Below are 15189 nucleotides of genomic sequence, written 5' to 3'. Positions count from 1 at the left end.
TTCAAAGGCAATGTACTAGGGCTTATTCTTTCTTTATATTTAGCCCAAATCTTAATAAAACCATTTCTCCAAATTGGCTGCCGACTTTTGTTATAATCATGGCCCTTCTTAGATGGCCACAGCAGTCTGTAGCCACACAGCTGAGCTTTTTTGTTCAAAATTTACTGCTACTAACTTTTTAGCAATGTTTCATAACTTATAACTGTTCACTATATATTGTAGACAAAGTGAAACTATGGTTATTTGTTACCTAGGGAGATGTGTATGTTATGCTTTTGTTTGTTTCCTTATTATGGCTTCAGCTTCCACAAGAAACTGTTGACTGATAACTGGCAGAACTCTGCACCACATCTATGCAGCACAGCAATAATATACTTCGTGTTCACTTAGAAAGCAGATTAGAAGTCATTTCATGCAAATATGTGCATGGAAAGGTTTTTTGGTTTTTTTAATGTCACTCCTTAACAACATGAATGTATGTTCCATTGAGGGATCCTGTGGGTGCAGCATAACTGTATCTCTGATTATAAGTGGAATATTTACTGGTGTTAAAGGCAAGTTTTCTGTGTTAGTTCTACTTGCTGTGAATGCACTTCTCCCCATACTTTTCTTAACTCCACCTCATCTGACTCACACTTGAAGGGGTTTCCAGCCTTTTGTAAAAGTATCTGACAGAAAACTATAACATTATAAAGATGTCTTGCACTAATGTACTGTTTTCTAGTTCTCATTTAAAACAAAAATTAAATTTCTAGCTCTTCTAATTGCAGAGGAGAAATGTGCAACCTTCACTTTTCCTCTTATAGCACTATGGCAAAACCAGGGTATAGATTTACTCCCTTATCTTTATTTTCTTCAAGAACCCCTCAAACATATTTGCAAATAGATAATTAAATGAATATAAATTTTGATATTGTCCTTGTTAAAGTAATGAACCTTGTTGCAATATATTTAGAAAATTACGTTCTGTTCCACCTCCTCCCTCCTCCTCCTCCTCCTCCACCACCACCATCAGAGTGTCTCTTGACAGGAGGGGGAGTGTTAGAGAGATCTCGTAATTTATGAGAGGATTCTAACAGGAATCTATCCTTATTGGTTCATTGTCATTGTGTGATTCAGGTAGGCCAAAAATCAGGTAGGCCTAAGAATCAGAAATAGGGATGTTAGCTTTGTTTTTTTCAGAGGTCTACATCTATGGACTGCTGTAGCTATGTAGAAAGGATACTTGAATTGATACTTGAATTTTTCTGAGTTGCTTGTTTTAGATCTTTGTGCTATCCTTAACACGCCCGCGGTACCATGGGCGCCACGGACTAAATAATTCGTTAAGCCCTTGGGGGGAGGGCTTTGTCCATGATGAGGAAGGGGCCTGATTGGCCCCTTCCTCCAGACAGACCATCGGCCGGACCAATCGGCAGGCGCAAAGCGCCTGCCGATTGGCCCGGCCGATTCCCAGCCTGCTGACAAGGAAGCAACCGCGTGGCTCGCAGTTGCTTCCTTGAGGGCGGCCTGACGCCCTGCCCGGTGGCCTGACGCACCTCTGGCCACGTCAGGCCCCCGACAAAGGAAGCCCCCGGCAGTCGCGCGGCTCCCTGGTCTAGCGCCCGCTGTATTTAGATACAGCGGGCTTGATTACTAGTATGTAATATATTTTGCTAAAACAATATGTCTAAACCTGATAAAATGGATATATACATTTTACAAAACATCTGATTATTTCAATACTATTGGTCAGGGAACCCATTAGGTTCATGTTGGAACTCATTGACCTGGTGGCTGCTTAAGGGGATCAAGGTTTTGTGTGCAAATAAAGGGACTATAGCATATTCTCTGGATTTCCAGCATGTTTGTTGTTTCAGTGAGTTTGGATGGATCAGTAGGCAATGGAAGTGTTGCTGAGATGGAGGTTATCCTGGAACAGGAATCAGGTATGCAGGCAGATGCCAGACAGCATGATGATGCTGGTGAGACAGAGGTTTAAGCATGTTATTGTAGGGCAGAGTCACTTCTAATGGGTCAGAGAGTGAAGACTTTGATGAGAGACCGAGATGGCGCTTATGCAGAGGCCTGCTGGAGGAGAGCAGCCTATTCAGCAGGCCAGTGGGCAACAGCAACAGGAAAAAGGGAGTCATTGAGGCCAAGGGGTGCAGAAGCAGGAGCCAGGCAAGTTTGCTAACTGTACTGGCAGAAAGAAATCTCAGTAATAGTTATACTCCTCTAAACCTAAACATAGAAGGGTGTAACTTTTGCTTAGGATGGCACCATTAATGTGGTTGGTATACTTAATCATGTATAGAAATAGAAAACATAACATATGTAGAGATTAAGAGTAAACAACTCATGGATCCCTTTAAGAAGAGTTGGTTTTTATACCCCACTTTTCACTTCCCAAAGGAGTCTCAAAGCAGCTTACAATTGCCTTCCTCTTCCCACAACAGGAAGAAGAATTTTTTTCTTGTACAGCAGAACCATGAGCATTTTTCTATGAAATATGACCATGACAAAAGCATTAGGGAAACAGTCATTGATATTTTTGCACATTTTTATTCCAGCAGCTGAGCATGGAGAGCTTTCAGACATTTGAAACCGTTATGTTTGTATTTGTATGCTTTGTTTATCTGAAACAAAGCTCAGTATTAGGCACCACTAGTTACTGCCAGCTGGGACCTCACACTATAGTTACAGCTGTGTATTTAGCATTTAAACCTGCTAAGAATATCTAATTAGAGAAACCAAAGAGAACAAAGATCACATAGTAGACTAAGCACAATACCATTGCTGTCTGATATAATGTATTTTTATGAATACTGAAATGGCTAGTGAACTAAGTGATAATTTTGAGAGAAACTTCACTATAACACATTTGTACACTTGATACCTTCACATAAAATGTGGGGTTTTGTACAGCACTAATTTAAACCTAGCTCATTTCGTTTAATGTCTTGTATATGGTCATATGTAGAATTTGAACTTGTACTGGCAGTCTACTTAACATTTTGGCTTAGAATATAGTTAATTGATCTTGCATTGGAATTCATTTTGAGAGGAAAACTGAGGCAGGAATGACAGACTATCAGGCTAATAATATGAATTAGGATCATTGCTTGTTCAGAGTGCAGGTCAGTGTTTCAGAAAAGACTGTCTGGCAAACAAGGTGTCAATACATTAGGAGAATTTTAGAGGATATTGAGCAACATTGAGGTTTATTGGGTATAGGAGAAATCTGAATTAGTAGTTCTTAACTGGAGGGATATAGAAGGAGTTAAGGTGGAACAAGGACAACAATCAGATAGCAGGGGTATCAATGATTAAGAATGTTGTCTCCTTGTACCCCAATCCATTTATTGGCATATAAAAACAGGGCCATTTCACACTGATTCTTTGTAGCAGGAGTGTGGCAAATTGAAATCGGTACTAATTTGCAGTTATGCACAACGTTGTTGACAATCTGCCACACTACTGAAACCGATCCGCAAAAAGCGCTTTGTTGTAGCACTTTCAGGGAAATCCCAAAAAGTGGATTCACCCTCCGGAAAGCACTACACTCTTGCAACCAATCTGCAACACTAGCGGGAAAGTTCTGTGCGTTACCATTGTTGCGGTTTCTGCAAAGTCCTTCCCCCTGGCTCTCTCCTCTGATCTTCCGGCAAAGTAATCGCCATTTTTTTTTCTCGGAGCGAGCAGAGATCAACGCACCGGCGAGCCTTCGTTTACCCAGCAAGGCTTCCCCGGCTGCAGTCCCTCCCCAGAGCTGTTTTAAGTCACCAAGCACCAAGCACCACACAGCCCCGTTTATTTTCCCTTTATTTTTCCCTTTATTTTCGGCTGAAAATCGCGCCCATGCGGGGGGGGGGTATTTTTTTTTCACTCGGGGGGAGAGTGGCAGCGATAAAACGGCAGCTCAATCACCACCTGCTAGCTAGATGGGTCTCTCCATTGCAACGAATCAACGCAGATTCGTTGCAACGTGGTTTTTTTTTTAAACCTGCCTTAAAGGGAAAGGGGCTTTTCGGGAGCATGATAACGGCCACCCATTGGCTGCTCATTTGATTGACGGCCAGGGGCGGGACAAAGCTCGGCAATATCGCTTCCTGGCTAGCGATTTTTGCCAAGACCGGAAACCTGTGGGAAACGATAGAAACGCAGCTGGATTACACTACAAAGGCAGGTATGCATAACAACGAATTCCACTATTTAAAATGGTGTTTTTTTCGTTCCGCAACCAATTTGCAACATAGATCCTGGTGCAGAATGGCCCACAGTATTACAGTTGGAAGTGGAATAAATAGACATAACAGCAAACTTAGGTAAAAGACAAAGTAAATACATAGCCTACAAAGGAATTGATAAATATACAAAAATTGTACTTAAGAACAGTTCTGACTTATTTTAATGGCACCTAGCAAACATTTGGCCACAGTTTCTGTTATAGTTTCTGTTATTTCTGTGTTGGTGTTATTCAGGAGGGAAACCTTAAGATGGTTGGGAAGTCCCTGCTTATTTATCAAAATAGACCTCAGAAGTTTTCTATGCAGACTTGTGTAAAAAGGACAATAGAAGAGAACATGTGGGACAGCTTTGATATTGCTTATCTGACAAGGACAGTATTTATCTGAAAATGGCACTTTTTGGAATCTTCCTAGGAGGATTGCTGAAGGTAGGGCCGTGCATCTGGCCAGAGAAAGCTTTGGGGTTAGAAGATGGTATAAGTAAGGGGCTATCTGTTCTACTTTAGGTGAAATCCCTAAATTCAGGGGGGCGCAGATTTTATTAGCTGCACCTCCCTGTACCCTAATAATAATACTTCTGCAATTTTGATTTATTATCTCCTAGCTGCAAAGCCCATTCATAAGAACCCTGGCTGGCCCTGATTGGCCCTATTCTAACTCGGACAGCCTGACTCTTTCCTCCCCGAGGCCGGTTTTACAAATATAAAGAGGCACCATGGATAAAGATTTGCAGTTACCATCCCAGTAAAATTTATATTCAATATTATAAAATTTTTCAGCTACTAATGAAATTATGACTTCTGTTTAATAGCAAGACAATTTACTTCCTGCAATGTGATACTGTTTTGAGGTCCATAAAACAAATTTAATGGTAAATACAATAACATGAAGTTTGTGAACATATAAAGGTCCTTCATGAAAATAATGAGCTTTCTGTCTCTATTGGTAAGATATACCATACAAATGGTTGAGAACCACACATCTAGATTCACTGACAGGCAGCACTGGGCAGTTGCAGGTGGCGGAGCCATTCCAATGCGGCCGGAATGTTCTGCGCCTGCGCACACACACTGCCGCATTTGGGGTCACAAGGTAAGAGCGGTTGAGAACCGCTAGTCTGGAGGATCTGCATGGGGGTGGGAGAAATCTCCTGACCCCATGCAGACCCAACCATGAGAGCTTCTGCTGCCGGGCATTTTAAAATACCCAGACTTTCCTGAAGTCTCTTGCCACTGCATGCAGATATGAGAGGATCAGCTGGGCTGTCAGCTGATTGGTATAGCTGACTATATCTGAATAAAATCTGGGTTTTGTTCAGGTCAGCTGCACTGGTGGATCAAAGAATCTGTAATGTCAGAAATCACTTGTGTCAAAGGAGAATAGCCTACACTCAGGAGGTGAAAATGGATAGAACTGAGTTGCAAGCTGTATATATGGTTCCTTTTCCTGGCAGAGGAAAAGGGAACATGAGACCTAGTTCTTGCACACTTAGAAAGCATTGGCTTGGCCTGCTGTCTTCCTGGTTTCAAAAGCTGTAGCAGCTCAGAACAGACAAGTTAGCTCCAATCATGTATGCATGCATGTATATAAGTCTGTATGCATATGGTAGTCTTCCTGGCTCAGCTCTGAACATGTTTCCATTGCCTGCTAGGAATCACCAGTAATTCAGGCTTCTATGTTTGCCCATGTGTCACTTGTGTCAGATAGTTTCATGTTCAGATGTATGTTTTATTGGTGTCTTAATGGCTATAAGCACACTGTTAGATAGATACACCCTATTTAAATTTGTACATGTATAATGCTGTTTTGAAATTGTTCTTCTGAGGGCTTGGAGAAACATCAGTAACTGAAAGGTGCAGCCTATTGCAGATTATGAACTTGAATATAGGTTAAAAGAAAAGAACAATTTGTGTCTAAATACAGCCCATGGACTTTTCTTCTTGTAATGTTTCAAGCTTTATTAATGTATACCATTAAATAGACACACTTTGCATTCCAGAAGCTTGCATTTACATCCTCTCTGGCTATTAAAAATGTCCTCAAGACTGAGTCAAGTACTTAATGGGACATGCAAATTTGTCCTGTGTGTGATTTGGCTTGCATTGTGCAGGATTGTACAAGCTAAATTTCATGTTCAGGGCTTTTCCTATTACATATGAACATTTTCCATTTCCAGACTTCTCTTAATTATGATATTTTGGATTTCATCTCATCAGGCTTTTACATTTCTAGTTAGTGCTAAATACACACTTGAAGTAAACAGCTGAAGTCAGCTAGGATTAGAGTTCCATCTAATGAGAAGCTGAATGATGGTGCTTTCCTAAGGTACACAAGTAAGTTCTAAGCCTGAGCTGAGAATCATCCAACTAGGTCCGCCTTTGTCAACTTTTTTATCATTGAGAAATCCCTGAAACATTCTTTAGACTTCAGGAAACCCCAAAAGTGGAACGATTCTGCATGGTATGATTGGGAAGCATAACTGTGTACATGCTCACCTGGGGCCCCTCCCTATCCCATATCCAAGCCCCAGTTCTGTTTTCTGGCAAAGTGTTTCTCTGTTCCTTACTTGTCCCTTTCTGATGAAGAAAGGCAGGACTGGCTGATCTATTGTCGAGCTTTTTGGAGTTTCTGAGTTGCACTATGAGCACCTCTACGTAGCCGGCATGACCTTTACCACACATTTAGATCTTTAGTACAAAACAGTTTTATTCACATGTACACAAAATAAATGTTTGTGTTCGTAGACAGCTAATTTTATTTCTGGTTTAAATAAATGTTCAGTATGAAGTCCCAGCTATAATTTACTAAAGCTGTGATTGAAAAAAACATTTTCAGAACCAGCCAAAAGTAAGGGATGTGGAAGCTGTTATTTTCAGTATGAATGGTTATCAGTGAAATCTGTATATTCCTTATGGTATTTGTTTTGCTTCTGAAATATAAAAAAAGATTTTAACTTTCCAGTTTTTCAATACTAAAATATTCTAAAGTTAAAAACCTTTTTTTTTGTTTTAACTATTAATGTTAGGATACTTTCTGGCTGCAGGATAATAAAATCAGAGTCCAGTAGCACCTTTAAGACCAACAAAGATTTATTCAGGGTGTGAGCTTTCGAGTGCAAGGAAATAGAAATGTCTTTTACCCTGCATTCTCAGGACATAATTTGATTTTTCTTTGCATGCATAGAGTGCAGATGGTGAGGGCTGTTGTGTGCATAATCATGTTCTAGAGCAGTGGTCCCCAACCTTTTTATCACCAAGGACGGGTCAACGCTTGATAATTTTACTGAGGCCCGGGGGGGGGGGTAGTCTTTTGCTGAGGTATCTCGCCACCGGCGCCTGAGCCCCTGCTCCGCTTGCTTTCCCGCTGGTACCCCTTACTTCCTGCCGCCTGCTGGGGGCGCTGCCAGCAGTGCAATGCAGTGCCATGCCGAGGGGCCATGGCAGCCACTGGAGAGCACCCTAGGTAAGCCGGCGGCAAAGTGGCAGGGCAGCCCCCGAGGAGGCCTGGTACCGAGTGATCCATGGACCGGTCCCCGGGGGTTGGGGTTAGCTGTTCTAGAGGACCTGGGAAGCCAGGTGTATCTACTTCATGTATCGAGGCTCAGTGAGCATAAAAAATTTGCAATGCTAAAGCCATCTCAAGCACCATTATGGAGCAGTGATAGGGGACCCACTGAGTGCCCTTAATTTTCTTACCCAGCAGGATACATTATTTGTTTGTGGCCTAATTGCACATCCCCTTACTTAGAGGTCTGTGAGAAAGCAGAAAGGAGCCATCTGCAGTGATGTGCCTGGAGTTTTGTTTGGTTTCTTTCTTTTTTTGCCCATCTCCAGGTCCATAATTGCAAGGATTCTTGTGGGTGCTTCCTTTCCCTTGGACTGTCTGCTTATTCTGCAGTGGTCTGGCACAAAGCAGTGTTGTTTATATTCTGCACAAGCCCCATGTACCAAGACTGGATGCTCCTGATAAATAAGTTGCTGACATAGCTTCAGCTTCGTCATTATGAAGATTCTCCACATCCCATCTTTTATTAATAAGGGCACACTTCCAATATTTAAAGAGAATGTTGGTGATATGGTGCTTCTTAGTCCTGACAGCAGATCTCTGTTTCTTTAGGATCTTCAAGCATGGGTGGATGGTGCTAATGAAAATGGCTTTGTACTTGTTTCGTTTGGAGCAGGAGTGAAATATTTGTCTGAAGACATAGCTCATAAATTGGCACATGCTCTGGCAAGACTTCCTCAAAGAGTTATTTGGAGGTAAGTCTTAACAGATTTTTGCTACTGCATTTTTATGATATACTGATGCTGACCACGAAGGATTAGAGATGCAGCAAGATGAGACCCCACAATGGCACTTCCTGTTCTAATTGTGTATGTGTGTGTGTGTGTGGGGGGGGGATTCCTTGCACCAACCCTTATTTGCCATGTTCACAGAAGGTGTGAAAAAAATGAAAAATAGTGTAAGATCTCCATGAGAGAGAAGGGGTAAACAGCTAAGTGGCTGTTTTCCTTCACGGACCAACCACAACTTCATATGTTTATTGCTTGTTTATATTTGGATAGTTTTTTTTTAAGAATGTAATTGTCAGGGGTTTTAATGCTTGGGGAGGATTCCCGTTGATCAGAGGAAAAGTTAACGAATTCATAAGCACATATTTGCCCCTATGAGAGTGACTTGAATTTTTTTTCTTGTGTCTTTTAGGTTTTCAGGAAATAAACCTACGAATTTAGGCAACAATACAAAACTCATAGAATGGTTACCACAAAATGACTTGCTTGGTGAGTACTGGGGGAAGTGTTCGGCCATTATGTGAGACTGGATGCTGGATTAGATGGAATCCTGGTCTGTTCCAGCAAGGCTCTTCTTATGTTCTCCAAAACCTGTACATTCAGACATTCAGACAAATTATATCTGAATTAGCTAGATATTTGGTTGGCAATTACATATGCAGAATGCATTTTAAGACCTAAATGTGTACAGAAGAATAGATTGCTCTGTTGTATAAATTGAGATTGCTAGTGCCCTTATCTGACTTTAAGCAGCACACTGTATTCAAGAATATTTCATTAAAAAGACCTCTTTCAGTTATTATGCAAATTGTAATGTTTGCTGCTGATGTTGTTTGTTTACTATTGATTATGTAAACATGTTCTTTCCCATACACCAACACAATAATAGAAAATAATATACTGGTATATGGTATATCACATTACTGTTGTTGTTCACTACATACATTGATCAAGCTTCTAATTTGCTGTCATTAGGAGAGTGAAGCATTTGATTTTGTTTCTAGTTACTGCTGCTAACATCAGGAAGCAAGGATGCAGATCTATTGTATAGTTTCAAAAATGGAAGATGAGGGGTATTGGGAAGTATTCATATTCTTTAGCTATGGCCACAGAGAAGAAATAGATGGGGGGAATTGTTGCTTATTTTACTGTCAGTTCCTATTTCCAATACATGGGTTTCTGTTACATTGTATGATAAATTTATTCTTTAATTTGCCTTTTTTTTAGGTCATTCTAATATTAAGGCTTTCCTCAGTCATGGTGGCTTGAACAGCATTTTTGAAACTATGTACCATGGCGTGCCTGTAGTGGGAATTCCTCTCTTTGGAGACCATTATGACACTATGACCCGAGTTCAGTCCAAAGGCATGGGGATATTGCTGAACTGGAAGACTATTACTGAGAATGAATTATATGATGCTTTGGTTGAAGTTATTAATAATCCCAGGTAGTGCTCTTTTTCTTTTTTACTGATATGAAAATAGAAGTTTTAAGATGTAGCTAGAAGCCATGGTATAGATCCTGTGCCTTATCTCCTTTTGCCCAGCTCTTTGACTGTTGCACAGGAGAGCTTCTACTGCAGAGTGACTTGCTCAGGCAATAGGTGCCTTTGGCTCATCTAAAGAGACTGGTCTTATGTGAGTAGAAATACTAGAATGCCTAGTGCAGTAGAGGATTGCCTCTGCAATTTAATTCATTACTTCTCAAGAGGAAGCAAGGCATAGGATCCAAACCTGTGTGTCATAGCTTAACTCAGGGATTCCCAACCAGGGGCCTGTGGGTCCCTGGGAGTCCACAAGAGCTCCGGAGGGGGTTTGCAATCTTTCCCTTCGCACCTTAATAGATTTGGTCACAAGCTAAGGAACTGGCTGTCACTGCCTAAAGAGCTTGGTGGGTAGGCTGTGGGTGTAAAAATCAAAAGGGAGTTGGTTGCAGGGACCCGGGCTGCCTTAGCTCCTGCCCTTCTGCCCAGCCTACATGAGGCTGCCACAGTAGTAGTAAATGCAGGGAGAGGGAGTGAAAGGAGGGGGAAGGCTACAGGTCGTGATATCACTTCTGGTAGCATGTCACTTTTTAGGGGAGTGGCAGGGAGGTGTGGCCAGGTGACATCACTTCCAGAGGTCCTTAAAGCCAGAAAATTTATTTCAGGGGCTTCTCCACAGTCAAAAGGTTGAAAAAGGCTGCTTAACCTGTATAAAATTAGATGTGGAGCTTGAAACAATGGCTAACACCCACAGAGTTTGCTGAATCTGTCTTCTTCCATTATACAGCTACCGACAACGGGCTCAAAAGCTGTCTGAAATTCATAAAGACCAGCCTGGTCATCCTGTTGAGCGAACAGTCTACTGGATTAATTATATCCTTCGGCACAATGGAGCGCAACATCTACGTGCTGCTGTTTACACCGTTTCTTTATATCAGTATTTCTTATTGGATATTGCCTTTGTTGTACTGCTTGGTACTGCCTTACTCTGCTACATTTTGTTCAGGATAGCAAAATTTGTCCGCAAGCAGAGCCAACATCTTTGGTCTGCTGATGAACACACTGCTGTTAATGGACATTACCAAAATGGGATACCAAATGGCAAGTATAGAAGAAACGGCCACGTTAAACATGAAAAAAAGGTGAAATGAGCCAACTACCCCATGTACCTTAGCAGTGGATCAGTTCTAGAATTGAATTTTATAGCTGTAACTTAGTTTAACACCTACTTAAAGTAAAACCTCAATAAACAGTTCTAACACTCCCCTACAGTACTTAATCTTATGCAATTAAATTCTGCAGAACTAAGGAAAATCTTTTAAAAAACAACAACCCAGACAAAGCACAACTTAAAATGCAAAATGTACTTCATTCTTAATACTGATGCAGAAAGGTTATTCTGGCACTGAAATTTTTAGAAGCCTTAATTGTCTGATGTAATTCAATAAGTATATTTGTGGACTCTGCATTTGTGAATCTAAACGTGTCCCAGATAAGGAAAGGTTTCCCTTTATTTGTAAGGGTGTTTCCTATTTTCCTAGATTCATTCACATGTCAGCAGAGAGAGCTTTGTTTATTTGTCTAGGCTTTGATATGTTATCTGAGAATGATGTCACTTATAGTCATCTTTTCTCGAGTTTGGTACACAGCAGTTAACAAACTGCTGAATCAAAATGCAGCCATATAAATCATATTCTTAAAAAGCACTGAAGAATATGATAACAATATATCAGACTTTTGATAGACTATTTAACTCTTCACAAGAGTACAGTAAGCTGTAATTTTATATTTATGTATACTTTCATTTGTCTTTCCCCATATCTATAATTTATGCCATTGTAAGGCCGTTTTACTCCAAGAATTAAAAGGGCTGTGTGGATAGATTGGATAGTGAACAAAAGTAAATTAAGTAGAGGGGGAAAAATCCCCAGGTTCTTTGGAGAAGGTTTTTGCCATATCCCATGAGCAATGCAGAATCAAACCACTGTGGAGGTTTGTTATAAAGTTGAATGTCTTTCTTTTTAATTAACTGCATTATTGCTATGGATATAATTACAATTAAGTTTCCTCCCCTCTAAATCACAGTGTTTCAGAAGTTCACTTTCAGTAGTTCAATTTGTGCTCCATATACTGGTCTGGGTCACACAATCCATGTCACTTAGTTGCCAACATGAGTTCTCTGAATAAAATGGAGGCTATCTATTTGTTCGGTTTCCACCATCTTAATAGAGGTTTGATTTCATGCATGACATTAAACCTGATTGGAATGTTTGCCTTTTCCCATGTCCACAATAGCCCTTTAGCAGATCACACTTTGAATCACTGTATCGATACAGGACTTTTCTGTCTAACACAAAGTATGGGGTCACAGGGCATTGGACATAAAATCAGGACTGTCCTCCTGTTGAACCAACGTTGGCAACTATGAGTTTATTAATTTCCATGTCATTCTGTTTACTTGGAATTTGCACTACACATGTTGTGAAGTGTCTGCTTTATTTATTTGCATTTTCAAATCCCATGTCTGACAGCAATGTGTGTGGGGTCCATTTACTGAGTACTGTTCCACTAACATGGGAAGAGTTCCGAAACAATACAGAATGCTAAGATCATTTTCGTACACGGTGACATGACATTTCATTTTGTCCCATCAGGAGCCTCGATCTTAATAGCAATAAAGTAGCATTGCAAAATGTTTCTAACATTCAGTACAAGCAATTGTACTGCTTTCCAGATACTTGAAGAAAATATTATCAATAAGCCTGTTAGCTTTATCTTTTTACAATCTTATCAATACGTGGCAACTAAAGGAACGCAATGAGGCAATGAATGGTGGGAAAGTGACAAAACCTAGAGTGTATGGATGAGTTGGTTTTAATGTTTTTCGTATTGAAGAAGGTACACAAGCACTGACCGGATGATTAAGAATAATTTAATCTCCACTGTGATAAAAACTTAAGCAATAAATATGGATTTAATATAGAAACAAATTGTTGGAAGCACATTTTTGTTCAACCATGTTTGTCCATTTATGTATATATGAGTAATATCTTAATGATTCTTGTGCCTCGAAAATAGTGATATGAATAGGCTTTAATTTTCTAGGCCTTATTTGCACAATCCATTATGCTGAAATAATGAGCACTTAAATTATTTCAGCTTTCAATTTGTTTTGTAAGAAAGTATCTCCTAGATAATTCTTGTTTTCATCTCATGACGACAAAACCACAATGTTTATCTTTTAGTATTCAGCAGTGCTTAATTTAGAGATCAATCCTGAACAGGGCTACTAAAATTCAGTTCTATTCAGTGAGAGTTACTCCCACCCAAAAGTTCTTAGAGACCCAGGGGATATAAATGGTTCTTGTAAAAAATTGAGTGTTTTTCTGTGTTCCCACTTTCATATACTCCTAACAATTTCCAAAAGAGGTTTCACTTAATTATGAATCATAAGATGATTAAAATAACATCTATTAATGCTGTGTGTGCCTAGGCTGTCTGGAAAGAATCCAGGCTATAATCCTGTTCAGTCAGAACACTTATCATTCACGCTACCTTAGATGGGGAAAAAATTCCGTTCCCCATGATACAAAAAGGAAAGTGACTTGCCAGAGTTAAAGGGAGAACTTCCCATTCTGCCCCACTACAGCAGCTCCTCTGAAGTGGGCTTCTTTTCATTTCTGATTGCATTACCGCTACTCTATTTATGAGGTCTTTTAAACTGAATACCATCCAACCCTTCTGTGCAATCGCTACAGTGCAGAGAGATTAAGTTTTAACAAATAAGCTTGTTAATACAACAGATGGAGGAATCATGAGATGGAATGGTTGACAGCCTGAAAAAAAATGTGGAGGCAGGTAAAGATGATCAGAGTACAGAACTCAACGAAGGCAAGATCATTTAGCTACTTCAAGTGAACCCTTAAAGAAAACTCAAAATAATGAAACTCAAAATATTGATCAGCTGTACAGGTAATTGAGAATAGGCTCTTATGTCTTGATCTTGAAAACCCTCTAGAGTTGCCATAATTCACCTTTGCCTTGATAGCACATTCCACCATTAATTTGTAAAAAGTTAACAGTTCATATTTTGTGAGCATGCATGTCATGAAGCTGCCAATCTAAAAACTTTCTGGGTATAACATTTCTCCGGAAAGAAGACCACAATGGCTTCAGCCATGCCTTCAGCAGACCTATTAGGGAAATCCATTGCTGATATTAGCTTAAAGCTGGGAGAATCCTTTCGTATCACCAAAGAGATCGCCAAAGAACCTGTATAGTAAAGCCCATTTGCCTAGCTAATAATAATAATTCAGGGAAAGCATTATGGAGAATGACCCTCTTGTGGCGCAGAGTGGTAAGGCAGCTGTCTGTAAGCTTTGCCCATGAGGCTGGGAGTTCAATCCCAGCAGCCGGCTCAAGGTTGACTCAGCCTTCCATCCTTCCGAGGTCGGTAAAATGAGTACCCAGCTTGCTGGGGGGTAAACGGTAATGACTGGGGAAGGCACTGGCAAACCACCCCGTATTGAGTCTGCCATGAAAACGCTGGAGGGCGTCACCCCAAGGGTCAGACATGACTTGGTGCTTGCACAGGGGATACCTTTACCTTTATTATGGAGAATTAATATGTTGGCTAACGATCCATAAACTTTCCTCTGCACAAACACTGCTTGTTGCGAGTGCTTTATTTGCAAATGACATACACAAAAATAATAAATATGTACAGAACTACCCTGCATAATTGTTTTAGTGTACTGGCATAAATCTCTGCATAGTTTATACTTCTACTACTGGCAATATTCTCTAATAGTTCTCTAATCCCTTTCTGTAAAGGGAAGGAAGATAGCATGATGTAGTCCAATCTTGTCAAATCATAGAAGCTAAGCAAAGTTCGTTTGGGGAAAGGAGACCACCAAGAAAGCCTCTGCAGAGGAACAAAGGAAGCTGCTTTATGCTGGCTGAACCAGTCCAGTGGTCCATTAAGGTCAGTACTGGGAGAGGCTTTCCCATGTTTCAAAAAGGGAAAGGTCTTTGACATCACCTACTATTTGATTCTTTTATTTGGAGATGCTGAGGATTGAACTTGGGACCTTCTGCATGCCAAGCTGATGCCTTTTTACTTGAACCACAGCCCCTCCCCCAAAGGTTCTGAAGAGGACGGCAATGACAAGCCACCTCACTTGCC

General features: G+C 40.5%; 1 protein-coding gene across 5 annotated transcripts in view; it reads left to right on the top strand.

Annotated features, from left to right (window-relative positions):
* The window catches only part of UGT8 (UDP glycosyltransferase 8), a 38556-nt gene extending 25454 nt beyond the window's left edge, over positions 1-13102 (top strand). For 3 of the 5 annotated variants that reach the window (XM_077300478.1, XM_077300477.1, XM_077300479.1), the window contains exons 3-6: positions 8346-8488; positions 8934-9010; positions 9749-9968; positions 10792-13102. In XM_077300478.1, the coding sequence (XP_077156593.1) occupies positions 8346-8488; positions 8934-9010; positions 9749-9968; positions 10792-11155 (804 nt within the window). In that variant the 3' untranslated portion in view covers positions 11156-13102. The remainder of the gene's footprint in view (positions 1-8345; positions 8489-8933; positions 9011-9748; positions 9969-10791) is intronic. The other 2 variants (XM_077300476.1, XM_077300475.1) reach the window with 2 other exon arrangements.
* The last annotated feature ends 2087 nt before the right edge of the window (positions 13103-15189 follow it).

Source organism: Paroedura picta, chromosome 10, assembly GCF_049243985.1.
Source record: "Paroedura picta isolate Pp20150507F chromosome 10, Ppicta_v3.0, whole genome shotgun sequence".
NCBI lineage: Eukaryota > Metazoa > Chordata > Lepidosauria > Squamata > Gekkonidae > Paroedura > Paroedura picta.
This window is presented reverse-complemented; position numbering and strand designations above follow the sequence as displayed.